The following is a 14,210-nucleotide window of genomic DNA, read 5'->3' on the forward strand; positions in this document are numbered from 1 at the left end:
TGGTTTATTTGATTACATGATGTTAATTAAAATATCAATATCTATCTATCTATCTATCTATCTATCTATATATATATATATATATATATATATATATATATATATATATATATATATATATATATATATATATATATATATATATATATATCTCAATCCTAAAATTCTAGGTGTTGGAAAACTGTAGAAAAACAGCAGTGGTACTTTGTAGTTTCGTAAAGGCTGTCTCCCAGTTAAATCATTATCCAGTCTCCGGTCTAACTGACCAGAAAGCAATGCCTTCCTTGCTAGATCAGTTTTGACCTAGAGGTTTGGAAATGTCATGTAAAGCAATGCAAGGATTCTTTGAATAAAGCCAAAGCAGCCTACTTTTCTAATGATAAAAACAGTCCTGCTACTCTGTTCAGTACAATTGATAAAGTTCTAAATCCAAAATTGGTCACTATGCAAAATGTAAACACCACTACTCAGTGTAACACATTACTGTGCTTTTCATTGACAATTTGAGCACGGTTATTACCGGCTGATTTGTCTCCCCTCCCACTTTACATCTGCTACAGGCTATTTTAAATCTGGACAATTACTGATTACTTTCAAAACGGTTTCTAATGGCGATATTGAAGGTAGTCTCGAAGCTCCATTCTACTTCACGTGGTTTAGACCCTTGGCTCAAGTGTCTCTCAGTCCTTGGTCCTGTCTTAACTAACATAGTGAATTCCTATGCAGGTGAGACCTCTTCTTAAGAAACAAGATCTCTCCTCTGTGGTGTTAGGAAACTACCGTCCTATTTTCAACATGACATCGATGGCAATAGTAATTGAAAAAGTTGTTCAACTTCATGACCGCCTCAGCAGTATTGGTTTGATGGAAAAATTTCAATCTGGTTTTCGTTCTGGTCCCAGTATTAAGACTGCTTTATTAAGGGTTTGCAATGATCTTGATATGCATGCAGACTCCGGAATACTTTCAAATCTTGTTTTGTTAGATCGCTCTGCAGCATTTGAGCAGCATTGATCATGAGATTCTGTTAAATTGCCCGCAGTCTTGTATTAATCATTCTGGGAAAGTTCTAGATTGGTTTGTTTCCTAGCAATCTCATCATTACCAGTTTATCTCACTGGGCAACTGCAACTCTGAAATAGGTACGGTACAGTTTGGCATTCCTCAGGGCTCTGTTTTGGTCCCTTTGCTGTTCAGTGTATATGTGTTACCTCTTGGGGACAATATTAGAAAATACAATCTTGACTCATTTTTATGCTGATGACACAGAAATGTGTGCATCATTTCCTACGCAGGCAGATATGGCAATAAATACACTTACAGAGTGTTTAACTGAGATCCGATCATGGAGGGCTACGGACTGGTTGAAAATAAACCCAGACGAGGTTTTGTGAATTGGTTCTCAAAGGGGTTTTGACGGAATGTAATCCAATCAGTATTAATTTTGATGGCAAATCCATTTTACCTTCCACTAGAGCGAAGAACCTGGGTGTTACTCTGGACCCTGAGCTTCCTTTTCATTTCTACATTAATTCTGTTATCAGAATTGCTTTTTATCATTTGAGAGATTTTGCCAAATTAAAATCTGCATTGGATGTGAGGGATTCAGAGATGTTGGTTCATGCATTTATAACTTCTCATCTTGAATATTGCAGTTCTTTGTTCGTTGGTATATCTGCCACTAAACTCAGAAGGCTTGTTCAGAAAGCAGCTGCCAGATTGCTTTCTCATACTCGTCATCCTCAACACATTACTCCTTACATTGGTTACCAGTGAGCTACTGAATTGATTTTAAAGTTGCTGTAATAACTTATAAGACCCTTCATGGATTAGGGCAATCCTATCTCCAAGAACTACTAACTCTGTATGTTCATAGTTGTTCTTTGAGATCAGAAAATGCTCGACTATAGGAATCCTCTGTGTGCGTGAGCACTAGTTTAAAAATGTGTTCGTTCATTTTCACTTCAAACTGCTTAAAGCAGTCAAGGTCACCCTGCTGTATCACTTAGTGATTCCCAATAGCTGATTTTGTAATGATGGATAAAAACTGTGCTTGTGTTTGTGTGTGTGTGTGTGTGTGTGTGTGTGTGTGTGTGTGTGTGTGTGTTTCCTGTGTGTCTCAGTTTCCTCGTCGCTCCTGGCACGATTCGAATGGCCGCTTGGCGGCCCCTCCAAAGACGTCGATGTGCCGGTCGTCCCAGGGCACCACGTTGCCAGCGCTTGTCTCTTGGCACTCGGCCAAGCTGCGGACTTCCGAGGGGGTCAGGACCCGATCCCACAGGTTAAACTGGGCCAACTCCCCCACCAGAGCCTGCGTGGCATCGAACCGCCCTCCCAGTGTGTCCTGCAATACAATGAACAACATTCAATCAACACCCAGCACAACGGACATCATCCAATCAACACCCTGCACACCGATCAACATCCAATCAACACCCAGTAAAACGGACATCATCCAATCATCACCCAGTACAACGGACATCATCCAATCAACACCCAGTAAAACGGATATCATCCAATCAACCTCCAGCACAACGATCAACATCCAATCAACACCCAGCACAATGGACCTCATCTAATCAACACCCAGCAAGCATAACAGGCATCACCCAATAAATTGTCCCATATTAAAAGCACAAAGTGTAATAAAGCACAGTGAAAGCTAAAGCACAGGAAAGCGTTGCAAAGCACAGAGAGGTATGGTAATGTATAAGTAAGCACTGTAAAGCACAGAGAGGTCTGATAAAGCATAGGGAAGCATTGTGAAGCACAGAGAGGTCCGGTAACGCGTAGTGAAGGATTGTAAAGCACAGAGAGGTATAGCACAGCACAGAGATGTATGGTAAAGCATAAATAAGCATTATAAAGCACAGAGGTATAGTAACACATAGGGAAGCATTGTAAAGCACAGAGACGTATGGCAAAGCATAGTAAAAAACAAACCACGATAAACTAACCCATTATAAATGTGTCCCATAGTAACAGCACAGCGCAGTGAAAGCTTGGTATAGCAGGTGGAACTCCCTTTGAATGTGCTGCCTACCTGCTCCTGCCCCAGGATCAGGACCCCCCCTGCTCTGATGGGGTGCCAGGCTGCCAGGTTGTCTCCGCGCCCCCTCAACTCCCCGTCCTGGTAGGCATGCCACTCCCCGTCCCGCAGTGTCCAGGTGACGCACACGTGGTGCCAGCGGGATTTGGTCAGCTGGAGAGGGAGCTGGGCCACCTGCAACACAAAACATAATGTATTATCAGTTACATCCCCACTGGAACCCAACACTGCACAGTACAACACAACACATAACGTATTATCAATTACATCCCGGTTAGAACACAGCACAGCACAGCACAGTTGTGCCGTTTTTGAAATCACAGAGCACCAGACATGCTCAAATACATTTTAATTAGGGCTTCTGCTTTTTGGGTTTTGTTCATTTTTCGGTGCTTATTTTGAGCTATTTTCGATTTTTTTATGTAAATCGTTTTCTTCGTGGCTTTCGTTTTTGATATACTGTATGAAATTAGTGTTTTTGGTTACTTTCCAAAATGCTTGAGCGTTTTTTTTTTTGTGTCAAAATATGTACAGTTGCACACTTAATTTGTACCTTCTTTCCTTTGCTGTCTTCCCCAACAAAATGACTACGGTCACGGGTATATTCTTCTGGGGGTTTTGTGTGTAGACATTTTTGTACATTTCGCCACAATTCTGTTTTAAATCCTCCCTGTCTTAACTGTAATGCAGCTTTAAATCCTGCTAACAAGGCCTCCATCCTGATCAGGGGGTGTTTTATCGTGTTTTATCAGTTAAAACCGAAAATCTGAAAATTATTTTTAAAAGCGGCAACTATTCAATCTCGACTCGCATTAGTTGGTCTTCCCCTAGTAATTATCAAGTGTATCTCTCTATCACCCCACTAGAGGAGAGTATTGTGTTAGCAAGGAATGACCCTTGTTGGCCAAATGGTCTTTTCTCGTTACCTTGTCGTTAATGAGCAGCTCCACTGGGTTATGGACGCCCTGCAGCAGCACGATCTCATTGGCCTGTCCTGGGACGGAGTAGGAGAAGGGGGTCCCAATCCCCGAGGAGGAGTGTGAGGACACCCACAGGCACGCTGAGAAGGAGTGGAGCTCCGGAATGCTGCGTCGAACCCGCGCGTACATGTAGTCAGTGCGGACTGGGAAAGAGAGCTTGTACCCTTCTGGGAGATTGTATTCTGAGAGACCTAGAGAGAGAGAGAGAGAAAGAGAGATATTATATCAATGTTGTGGTCATTGTCGGTCCTATGTCAGTGTAGGGTCCATACCTTGCTCTAGCTCTGTGACTCTTTGGTGCAGAGAGTTCATTCCCTGGTCGATCTCATGTCTGTTGCGCTCTGTCTCCTTCAGCACTGTGGACCTCTGTTTCTCCAGCTGGCTCATCTTCAGCTGCAGCTGGTCTTCGAGGTCCTCTACCTTCCACTGCAGAGAGTCTCCCTGTACCCAGGGGGTGCCAGAGGCAGGGGTGCTGTTCCCTAGATCTGTCTGCAGAGAAAGAGAGAGGGGGATTTTGAGATCCTCTTTACTTCCAATGGTGAACGACTGGGACAGGATGTTAGTTTGTGATTTTACAGTGCCGAGAAAAAGTTTGTGAACCCCAATGATAATTATGGAAATTCCATAGTTTTACCATGATAGCCTTCTTGAATCAAAAACTTTTCTTAAATATCCAATAGGGTTTATAATAACCAATTCACAATGTATGAATTTGACAAACAATGAGTAATTAAGACTCAGAGTATGTGAAAAAGTAAGTGAACACCTGGTTTTATCGGCTCAATTAAGGAGATAATTAGATAAAGTGTTTAAATAATTAGGTAGATCTTCAGGGGTGGGTTTGGGAGGCCTCACACTATCTAAAGATCAGAAACTTTGTGAATTTGGTCTTCACCATACACGTCATGCCACGATCAAAATAAATCTCTGAGGACCACAGAAAAACAGCTATTGATGCTCACCACTCTAGAAAGGGTTACAAAACCATTTCTAAGAATTTGGGTCTCCAGCAATCCACTGTTAGTCTACAAATGGAGAAAGTTCAAGACCACAGTCACTCTACCCAGGAGTGGTCGTCCTACCAAAATCTCTCCAAGAACAAACAGGAAAATCATCAAGGAAGTCACAAAGAACCCCAGAGTAACATCCAGCCACTCTTGCCTTCTAATGTGAGTGTTCATGACTCATATATCAGAAAAAGACTGAACAAGAATGGTGTTCATGGAAGGATAGCCAGGAGGAAACCACCGCTCTCTAAAAAGAACATTGCTGCCCGTCTGAAGTTCGCCAAAGAGCACATAGATTATCCACAAGACTTCTGGAACAGTGTTCTCTGGACAGACGAGTCAAAGGTGGAACTTTTTGGCCTCAATGAGGAACATTATGTTTGGTGAAAACTCCAACTGTCAAAAACCAAAACACTGCGTTCGAACAGAAGAACAGGAGCATACTGAAACAGCATCACATGCGTTTAATTGCAAAATGTCAGAATGTGGAGCAACTATGCCAGTTCAGTGCGATAAGATCAGAAAACAGATTAAAAATTGCAGTAACAAGGTCACCAAGAAAACCATCCAAACATGTTTTAAAAGACATTTGTTTCTTGTAAAAAATCCTAAAATAGCAACATATTCCTTAAAAAGTACTTGGTTAAGACAATCATTCCATTCCCCTATCAATAGGTAGCGAGATTTAGAATGGTAAAACAACGTTCACATGCATGGGAATCACTTATTTTGTACAGTGCAAATGTAACAATGTTACTACCCAACAAATAGAGGGGATATACATTTTCAAATAACAGTGATAATAAAAACAAAATACAGCGGTCTAAAAATGTACAGCTAGACAGACTGTGGCACTAGAGTGGTCATGCAACAGGTCTGTATTATATTGATCCATTAATAATCAACTATTGCAGTCAAGTACAGTGCAATGGGTACCATTGCATTATGAGCTAATGTGTCGGGTTCTGTCCAAGATTTCCTTTACTGTGAAGTTACATTGCTGGCAATTCTGTGATCATCCTAATTGGTTGTTATTCAAAGGACTAATTAAGACGCATAATGTAAAGTGTTACCCAGATTTCATCTGCTCAGAAGACCATTACCTGCTTGCACACTCGCTTATATAATATCGAGATGAGCCTGAATCCTACACTAAAACTAAATGTTTAAGAATTCAATCTTATGGATCACCTTGGCGCTGCTTTAGCAGGTAAGGGGTTAACAGTGTGATCCAGTCATCTGGTGCTTATTCAACTGATCCATCTCTCAGCTATTCCCAAATGTTAGCGGAAAACATTCTGCCGTGATAAATGTGAATTAGTGTTGCCAAAGCGATTAAGTTCTTTCCATCTGTGTCGGTGTCAGGCTGAAACAAGACTCTGGAGTGTGATTACTGTGTTGTACAAGAAAGAAAGGAAGAGAGAAAGAAAGAAAGAGAGAAACAGTGGAAGGAATATTCATCCCATTGCAGCTGCCCTATACTTGTGCTACCATTGTAGTGTAATACAGAGCCATTGCAGTGCCGCTGTCTGCCTGTCTCTCATTGAAGATCATTGAGGGTATAGTGAGCACACTGGGGTCCCATTCTACCAGCCTCACCCCATTGCAGCTGCCCTATACTTGTGCTACCATTGTAGTGTAATACAGAGCCATTGCAGTGCCGCTGTCTGCCTGTCTCTCATTGAAGATCATTGAGGGTATAGTGAGCACACTGGGGTCCCAACCAGCCTCACCCCATTGCAGCTGCCCTATACTTGTGCTACCATTGTAGTGTAATACAGAGCCATTGCAGTGCCGCTGTCTGCCTGTCTCTCATTGAAGATCATTGAGGGTATAGTGAGCACACTGTGGTCCCATTCTACCAGCCTCACCCCATTGCAGCTGCCCTATACTTGTGCTACCATTGTAGTGTAATACAGAGCCATTGCAGTGCCGCTGTCTGCCTGTCTCTCATTGAAGATCATTGAGGGTATAGTGAGCACACTGGGGTCCCATTCTACCAGCCTACACCCCTGCCCTATACTTGTGCTACCATTGTAGTGTAATACCATTGCAGCTGCCCTATACTTGTGCTACCATTGTAGTGTAATACAGAGCCATTGCAGTGAGTCATCTGCGTTATTGAGGTGAGAATGAGGGAGAGGAGGTGGCATGAAACATTAAACGGGTATTACTGGTATAACTATATTAATATACAGAAATATATTTTAAATAAATAGCAATAGGACCATAGCGGATGTATTTAAAGGCAACTGTATTTTAAATGAAGTCTTTCTCTCACGCTCCCGAAGCATCCTTTCCCTTCTTGTAGCTTTTCCCTCCTGCTCTTTTGTCCTGTGATACACTGTGGGACCTTCTAATGACATGCATTTGACTCTCACACACCCTGCTAATAAGATCTGTCACTGCAGGAGATTGCAACACACAACCGTCCTCCATAAACCATACCCTAATGAGGACTGTGCACTTCTCAGTAATTCCCACAAGCTTGCCTTTACATTGAGAACTCACACAATCCAGATAGAAGGAAAAGAAAATACACAGGCAAAGCATAGGAACACATTAATTAAATAGGAAAATATTACAGAGCAACACATTTATCTCTTAACTGTCACTTTTCCATCCTTCCCCTCCTTCTCTCTCTCTCTCTCTCTCTCTCTCTCTCTCTCTCTCTCTCTCTCTCTCTCTCTCTCTCTCTCTCTCTCTCTCTCTCCCCCTCCTCTCTCTCTCTCTCTCTCTCTCTCTCTCTCTCTCTCTCTCTCTCTCTCTCTCTCTCTCTCTCTCTCTCTCTCTCTCTCTCTCTCTCTCTCTCTCTCTCTCTCTCTCTCTCTCTCTCTCTCTCTCTCTCTCTCTCTCTCTCTCTCTCTCTCTCTCTCTCTCTCTCTCTCTCTCTCTCTCTCTCTCTCTCTCTCTCTCTCTCTCTCTCTCTCTCTCTCTCTCTCTCTTTCTCTCCTCTCCTGGTTTTAGTCAGGTGCTCTGGGTTTATGATAAATGCTTCACACTGCGGCTCTCTGGGGCTAATGACTTTACAGCAGCAGCACTGTAGTCTTACCCAGTGCTGCACACACCAGAGCTCAGAGTCCTGCTTTCAGGGTGTAATTTTGTACTGTTTTTTTCTGTAGGAAATGTACACAGAATAGCGGTAATCAGATGCTAGTTGATTATTCTCTTACCCCCAGAAGTTTCCAGACCATATTACAGTATCATTATACAGCCAAATATTGGATAGGTACAGATGGCCCAAAGTTTTGTATTACCCTATAGAATTAACTAATTGACACTTGCTGAATAATGTTACATTGATATATTGAATTAAATACCGCTTTGTTGTTTTTCATATTAACATTTCAAAATCTAATATGAAACACTGTACTATGAGAGGCACCATACACAGTATTGCTGTTACTCAAAGCTGTTTACTGTGCTTTGAGTTGCTCTTCAGTTCTAGCTGTCTGCTATAGACACTTATACTGTAGGCTAGATCAGCCTATGTGTTTTTGTAATCTCCAGCACCATCTGGTGCACAGCTAGGGTATTGCCAGCAACATAAAAATATCATCTGTTAGTTTCATTATTTATCATATATATATATATATATATATATATATATATATTCTGCTCTTTCCACTGTATTTAATGCATATATATTATGCTGCTATATTCTGCTCTTTCCACTGTATTTAATACTATTTCATATTCTGCTGCTATCCTGTATTCTGCTCTTTCCACTGTATTTAATGCACTATTTCATGTATTCTGCTGCTATCCTGTATTCTGCTCTTTCCACTGTATTTAATGCACTATTTCATGTATTCTGCTGCTATCCTGTATTCTGCTCTTTCCACTGTATTTAATGCACTATTTCATGTATTATGCTGCTCTTTCCACTATTTAATGTATTTCATGCTCTTTCCACTGTATTTAATGCACTATTTCATGTATTATGCTGCTATCATGTATTCTGCTCTTTCCACTGTATTTAATGCACTATTTCATGTATTATGCTGCTATCCTGTATTCTGCTCTTTCCACTGTATTTAATGCACTATTTCATGTATTCTGCTGCTATCCTGTATTCTGCTCTTTCCACTGTATTTAATGCACTATTTCATGTATTATGCTGCTATCCTGTATTCTGCTCTTTCCACTGTATTTAATGCACTATTTCATGTATTATGCTGCTATCCTGTATTCTGCTCTTTCCACTGTATTTAATGCACTATTTCATGTATTATGCTGCTATCCTGTATTCTGCTCTTTCCACTGTATTTAATGCACTATTTCATGTATTCTGCTCTTTCCACTGTATTTAATGCACTATTTCATGTATTATGCTGCTATCCTGTATTCTGCTCTTTCCACTGTATTTAATGCACTATTTCATGTATTATGCTGCTATCCTGTATTATGTACTTTCCACTGTATATCATGTATTATGCATTTCTCTATTTGAAGTATTATTGATTTTCTTGTATTTACTGCATTGTAAAGCGCTTTGTGATGGTGTTCCACTATGAAAGGCGCTATATATTAAAAGAATAATAATAATTTGATTAATTGATTCATTTGGAATTACATTTTTCCTTTTTTTCAGTTTGAAAGTATATGGAAAACGACAGAGCTCTATGTAATTCAATATGTAACATTATTCAGCAGGTGTCATTCGACTTTATGAATCTAAATGAGTTAATTCTTTCCGGTGATGAACAAAATTATCATTGGCTTTACATGCTATGCTATTTCAAAATACAATAAAATAACAGAATTTGAACTAATACATAAACCGCTCCGAATGACAGCGAAAATTGAATTGATCGATCGTTGTGCGCTGTCAATCTGTTAGGCTGTGAACGTCACGACCGCCTTTTATTTTCATCGATTTTCTATCGCAGTCTCATGAATAATTCTCGGATTGCATTCGACAGTAATCATGATTGAATTCAGTACAGAAAGCCGTGTTTTAAAAAGCAGTGCTGGCTTACAGTAGCTGTTGCTGCGGGCAGCGCCCCGTTGCTCAAAGGGAGTAGGTGTGTGTGTGTGTGTTTACATGTCTGAAGCCATGTTTCTACAATAGAGACAGAGCGCAATACTCGGGCGATGCACAGCGGATACATTGATACAGAATAAATGTGACTGGAGGCGTTACAGTTTGTGAATGAATCGCAGGGAGAGGCATTTTTCAAAGAATGCGTGCAACTGTTAATCTGGTAGACAAATAGTTAGATGGAATACATATTAGGAGAAAAAAAAATGAAATGTATTGATAGTTTGGTTAAACAGCTGGATAACAGAATGTCTTGTGAATATAGGTAGATACACAGAGAATTATTGATAATTTCAAAATAATACTTACCTGGTATTATTATTATTATTATTATTATTATTATTACCTCCAGTTTCTCGATCCGTTCTTTCAGGTTGTGAATGGCGTGTTCCAGCTCTTCCACAGCCCGTGCTGTGTGTGACTGTGACCCCGACTGGGGTGCCTGATCGCCGGCCATGCGGGCGGTGTCCCTCCGGGGACCCCACAGAACCGCTCCCTTCCCACCAACACTCCGCTCCTCCAGCCCGGTCTCGCACTCTCCTAGCTTCCCGGTCAGCTCGCTTATGGTCTCCTGGTCTCTTAAAATCTGATCCTTTTGCAGCATCATGGTCTGCCTCAGCTGGTCGGCAGCAGAGCGCAGGTAACCCTGGTCCTCTCCGGCGTAAAGAAACGGGTCGTCGGCTTGCTGCTCATTCGATTTCGCGTTGGGTTTGCACTTGTCGGCCGGGATGGGAGTGCAGATCATTCGGCTGAACGTAAACTGTTGAGTCTGCCCGCCGCTCAGTCCGGTGAAAGTCGACGATTCCAACGCCAGCCCCAGACCGCGGTCCCCACCGCCGTCTTCAGGACCATGGAGAGCTCCCAGTGGCCCCGCTTCAGCCGCCGCTCCGCCGTGCGCAGCCCCCGGCGAGAGAGGCTGCCTCGCCGCCTCAGAGGAGAGAGAGTCGTTGTCGGTGGCAAGCTGTTGCGGGGCCCCGCTGGCGCCCGGCTGAACGCTGACGATAATGCAGACGATTGCCCCGAGAAACGCCAGCATTCCCGCGGCGAGGAGGACGGCTAGGAACTTCAGGGTGACGGCTGATTAGGGGTAGAAGCAAGGAGAAAAAAAAAAAAAAAAGATTTAAAAAAATAAAATATGTTTTTTTTTTTTTTCCCAAAGCTTTAACAGCGATACAGTGGCGCTGCTGTTTTTTATTTTAAAAAAAGAAAAGACATTTAAGGGAAATCCACCACTAAAAGCAAGCTTGTTTTGCACAGAGTAAGATCGCACTCTCTCTCTCTCTCTCTCTCGTTGCAAGTCTCTGCGATAGTGAGGATGGGGTCGGGAGTGTGAGAGAGAGAGAGAGAGAGAGAGAGAGAGAGAGAGAGAGAGAGAGAGAGAGAGAGAGAGAGAGAGCATAAGGCATGCGACATCATGTCGGCCCTGCTCCCCTGGGTGCAAAAAACTCTTGTCGTCTTGTGCTCTATATAGCATAAAGAAAAACCCTGACCTAGTTGTCGGTCCACTTTGTGTACCTCCCTCAATGTAATTTCACCTCTGTACTTAAAACCCGTTCGACTGAGATACACAGGCGTGCTGTTTAGCAAGCTGAGTTTTTGTCTTGCAAATAACATTTTATGTATAAATATAGCTGGTATTTTTAATGCTTCATTTATGAAGTAGCACTATAATGAAAAAGGAACTTAAAAAACAAACAAACATAGAAGCACACGTTTACAGTGACTATAACATAGGGTTCTACAAGGGTTCTGTATTAAACTGAGGGGCAAGTATAGGGCAGCTACAACGGGGCGAGGCTGGTAGAATGGGACCCCAGTGTGCTCACTATACCCTCAACGATCTTCAATGAGAGACAGGCAGACAGCGGCACTGCAATGGCTCTGTATTACACTACAATGGTAGCACAAGTATAGGGCAGCTGCAATGGGGTGAGGCTGGTAGAATGGGACCCCAGTGTGCTCACTATACCCTCAATGATCTTCAATGAGAGACAGACAGACAGCGGCACTGCAATGGCTCTGTATTACACTACAATGGTAGCACAAGTATAGGGCAGCTGCAATGGGGTGAGGCTGGTAGAATGGGACCCCAGTGTGCTCACTATACCCTCAATGATCTTCAATGAGAGACAGACAGACAGCGGCACTGCAATGGCTCTGTATTACACTACAATGGTAGCACAAGTATAGGGCAGCTGCAATGGGGTGAGGCTGGTAGAATGGGACCCCAGTGTGCTCACTATACCCTCAATGATCTTCAATGAGAGACAGGCAGACAGCGGCACTGCAATGGCTCTGTATTACACTACAATGGTAGCACAAGTATAGGGCAGCTGCAATGGGGTGAGGCTGGCAGAATGGGACCACAGTGTGCTCACTATACCCTCAATGATCTTCAATGAGAGACAGGCAGACAGCGGCACTGCAATGGCTCTGTATTACACTACAATGGTAGCACAAGTATAGGGCAGCTGCAATGGGGTGAGGCTGGTAGAATGGGACCCCAGTGTGCTCACTATACCCTCAATGATCTTCAATGAGAGACAGGCAGACAGCGGCACTGCAATGGCTCTGTATTACACTACAATGGTAGCACAAGTATAGGGCAGCTGCAATGGGGTGAGGCTGGCAGAATGGGACCACAGTGTGCATACAAGCAGGTACAATGTATTGTATAACGCGTGATAGTAATTGTTAAAGCAAAGAAACTCTAATTCATATAAGATTGAATGTGCCAGTAAATTGAATTATGAATAAAATAGAATCCGCACATAGCTTGCACTGTAAATTAAGCAGCACGTGTTGAAGTGGGTTTATCAGGAGGTGTCCTATCTTGGTTTAGGTCTTATCTTTCCGATCCAGTTTGTCTCTGTCGAGGAGATAAAGTCTGATTAGTCAGACGCTACCTGTGGTGTTTCTCAGGGCTCTGCCTTCGGTCCTTTGTTGCTTTCACTATATATGCTTCCACTAGGTGATATTATCCACAGGCATGGAATGAATTTCCATTGTTATGCAGACGATATTCAGCTATTCTTGTCTGTGGTTCCAGGCAATCGTTATATTGTGGTGCTATTAGCTGCTTGCATTGCTGATATCAAGTGATGGATGTAACAGAGTTTCTTAATGTTTATTTCTGAGAAAACGCATGCATGCCTTTGTTTCATCAAGAATCACTTTTCTCTGTTAACCCAAAAATTGTGGTATCCCGCTTACAGCTTGTTCAAGTTTACAAGATTAAAAACGTATTTATTTCAGGATGTTTCAGAAAAAAAACTTAGCACACACTCACACACACACACACACACACACACACACACACATATATATATATATAGATAGACAAGTAGATAGATAGATAGATAGAATACACTATATCATTTGTAATTACAGTATTATAGTCTCCTGATAAAAGGCAGTTCATTAAACTTGGTGTAAATATTACATGACGTTATGTAGACTCATAGTATCGCTATTGATCGTTGTCTCAGACTGGGTCCTGGCCAGACTTGTGATCACACCTGTTACTGTGTCCTTGTTTGGATTCCTTCGTGTTGATCACATTAGGCGGTTGATTCAATAGAAGAGTAGGCTGAACAACAAAGGAATATTGCTGATAGCTATATGCAGTTGATTCTATCAGGCAGTGATGTGATGAAGTGATTTTCACTATAGTGTACACTCTGATACTGATGAGGTACAGCCTTCTGATGGAAATGGCATCACATTAAGATTACCTATAATGTTTAACTGTTCTTATCTGTCTACACACACACATATATGTGTGTGTGTGTGCTTGTTTTAAAAGAAGGTATAACTCCAATGTACATAAAATGAAAAATAATGTACAAAATGTTAGACTTTTTTGGGTGTACACAAAAGGATTAAATTTAAAAATCTCTATCTATCTATCCATCTATCTATCTATATACACACACTATCTATCTATCTATCTATCTATCTATCTATCTATCTATCTATATATATATATATATATATATAGAAAGAATCGGAAACATGCATTAAACTTATTGAAATAAAATAATTTGTAATCAATTAAACCTTTAGTGGTGATAGATAGATAGATAGATAGATAGATAGATAGATAGATAGATAGATAGATAGATAGATAG

The 14,210-nt window shown here is 41.7% G+C and overlaps 1 protein-coding gene across 1 annotated transcript; it reads right to left on the bottom strand.

The window, feature by feature from the left end:
• Positions 1-145: 145 nt before the first annotated feature.
• nptxrb (neuronal pentraxin receptor b) lies at positions 146-11,694 on the bottom strand. The gene is made up of 6 exons (XM_041242219.1): positions 11,616-11,694; positions 10,427-11,157; positions 4,302-4,518; positions 3,976-4,220; positions 3,044-3,223; positions 146-2,344 (listed from the first exon to the last, which is right to left on the bottom strand). The coding sequence occupies exons 1-6, from the start codon at positions 11,692-11,694 to the stop codon at positions 2,120-2,122; spliced, it is 1,677 nt and encodes a 558-aa protein (XP_041098153.1). The 3' UTR covers positions 146-2,119.
• Between the last annotated feature and the right edge of the window lie 2,516 nt (positions 11,695-14,210).

The sequence above is a fragment of the Polyodon spathula genome, unplaced genomic scaffold (genome assembly GCF_017654505.1).
Source record: "Polyodon spathula isolate WHYD16114869_AA unplaced genomic scaffold, ASM1765450v1 scaffolds_1220, whole genome shotgun sequence".
Lineage (NCBI taxonomy): Eukaryota > Metazoa > Chordata > Actinopteri > Acipenseriformes > Polyodontidae > Polyodon > Polyodon spathula.

Excerpts from the sequence above, each read along its gene's own strand:
- nptxrb (XM_041242219.1), bottom strand. The coding sequence starts at position 11,694 with ATGTTATTTGCAAGACAAAAACTCAGCTTGCTAAACAGCACGCCTGTG. Across the intron at positions 11,158-11,615 it reads AACGGGTTTTAAGTACAGAG|CCGTCACCCTGAAGTTCCTA; the intron begins GTGAAATTACAT and ends ACCCCTAATCAG. Across the intron at positions 4,519-10,426 it reads AACGGATCGAGAAACTGGAG|ACAGATCTAGGGAACAGCAC; the intron begins GTAATAATAATA and ends CTTTCTCTGCAG.